We start from the raw sequence: 1662 nt of genomic DNA on the forward strand, positions 1-1662 counted from the left end.
AGTCTCATGTATCTACTTGAGCTAAGAAGCACACTCTTCACGAGTATCATTTTATGTCCCATAGTCCAGTCTAATCTTTGTCTGAAGAGTTGGCCTCAGGAATGGTTTTAGCTCCGGATTGACAGAGAGTCCGGGGGCCGCGTTTCTGGGGATCCTCCAGTCTCAGTCAGACCGTTAAGTCTGGTTTTTTTACTAGAATCTGAGTTCTGCACCCCACCTTTCTCCTATCCATCAGGAACTCTCTGTTGTGTTCCCTGTCAGGGCTGTCATTGGTGGTAGCCAGGCACCATCTAGTTCTTCTGGTCTCAGGCTGATGAAGTCTCTGGTTTGTGTGGCTTTGTCTTTTGTTGCTTAGGCTTTTATTAAAATTGTCTCTGATAATCTATTGCTAAACACTAGGTCCCACAGCCTCGCCCGACATTTTCTTCTAAGAATGTTATGGTTTTAGTTTTCACATTTAGGTCTTTGATCCATTTTGAATTGGTTTCTGTGTATCATAGACCAGCTATTTTGTTTTGTTTTATTGTATTTTAGATAAACGTTTACAGAGCAAATTAGTTTCTCATTAAACCATTAATGCACATATTGTTTTGTGACATTGGTTGCCACCCCCATGACATGTCAACACTCTCGCTTTCTCGACCTTGGGTTCCTCATTACCAGCTTTCCTATCCCCTCCTGCCTTCTCATCGTTGGCGCTGGGATAGTGTGCCCATTTAATCTCATTTTGTTTTATGGGCCTAATTTTTGGCTGAAGGGTGAACCTCAGGAGTAACTTCAGTACTGAGTTAAAAGGAAGTCTGGGGGCCATACTCTTAGGGTTTCTCCAGTCTCTGTCAGACCAGTTTAAGTGAGGTCTTTTGTGTGTGTGTGTGAGTTAGAATTGTGTTCTACATTTTTCTCCAGCTCTGTCCGGGACCCTCTATTGTGATCCCTGTCAGAGCAGTCAGTGGTGGTGGCCGGGCACCATCTAGTTGTACTGGACTCAGTCTGGTGGAGGCTGTGGTACTTGTAGTTCATTAGTCCTTTAGACTAATCTTTCCTTGTGTCTTTGGTTTTCTTCATTCTTTCTTGCTCCAGACAGGGTGAGACCAGCGGAGTATCTTAGATGGCCACTCGCAAGCTTTTAAGACCCCAGATGCTACTCACCAAAGTAGGATGTAGAAGTTTTATTTATAAAATATGTTATGATAATTAAGCTAAATGTTCCCCAATAATTCAGTCCCTCAGGGAGTTTGGATGTGCCTATGAAGCTTCCATGACCTTGCCTTGGTCAAGTTGTGCTAGCTTCCCCAGTATTGTGTACTGTCTTACCCTTCACCAAAGTTACTACTTATCTATTGTCTATTTAGTGTTTTTCCCTCCCCACTCCTCCCCTCCCTCTTAATCATCAAAGATTGTTTCTTTTTGTGTGTAAACCTTTTCATGAGTTTTTATAATAGTGGTCTCATACAATATTTGTCCTGTTGTGATTGACTTACTTCACTCAGCATAATGCCCTCCAGATTCATCCATGTTGTGAGATATTTTGCAGATTCATCATTGTTCTTTCTCGTTGCATAGTATTCCATTGTGTGTATGTACCATAGTTTGTTTATCCATTCATCTGTTGATGGGCACCTAGGTTGTTTCCATGTTTTTGCTGTTGTGAATAATGCTGCG

At 42.1% G+C, this 1662-nt stretch overlaps 1 protein-coding gene across 1 annotated transcript in view; it reads left to right on the forward strand.

Moving 5' to 3' along the window:
• Nucleotides 1–536: 536 nt before the first annotated feature.
• Nucleotides 537–1662, forward strand: part of CDC42BPG (CDC42 binding protein kinase gamma) — a gene marked incomplete at its 5' end in the record, with an annotated part of 27150 nt that continues 26024 nt past the window's right edge. Inside the window, 1 exon segment of the mRNA XM_023738225.1 lies at nucleotides 537–557. Coding sequence (XP_023593993.1) covers nucleotides 537–557 — 21 coding nt within the window.

Source organism: Trichechus manatus, unplaced genomic scaffold (genome assembly GCF_000243295.1).
Source record: "Trichechus manatus latirostris isolate Lorelei unplaced genomic scaffold, TriManLat1.0 scaffold00113, whole genome shotgun sequence".
NCBI lineage: Eukaryota > Metazoa > Chordata > Mammalia > Sirenia > Trichechidae > Trichechus > Trichechus manatus.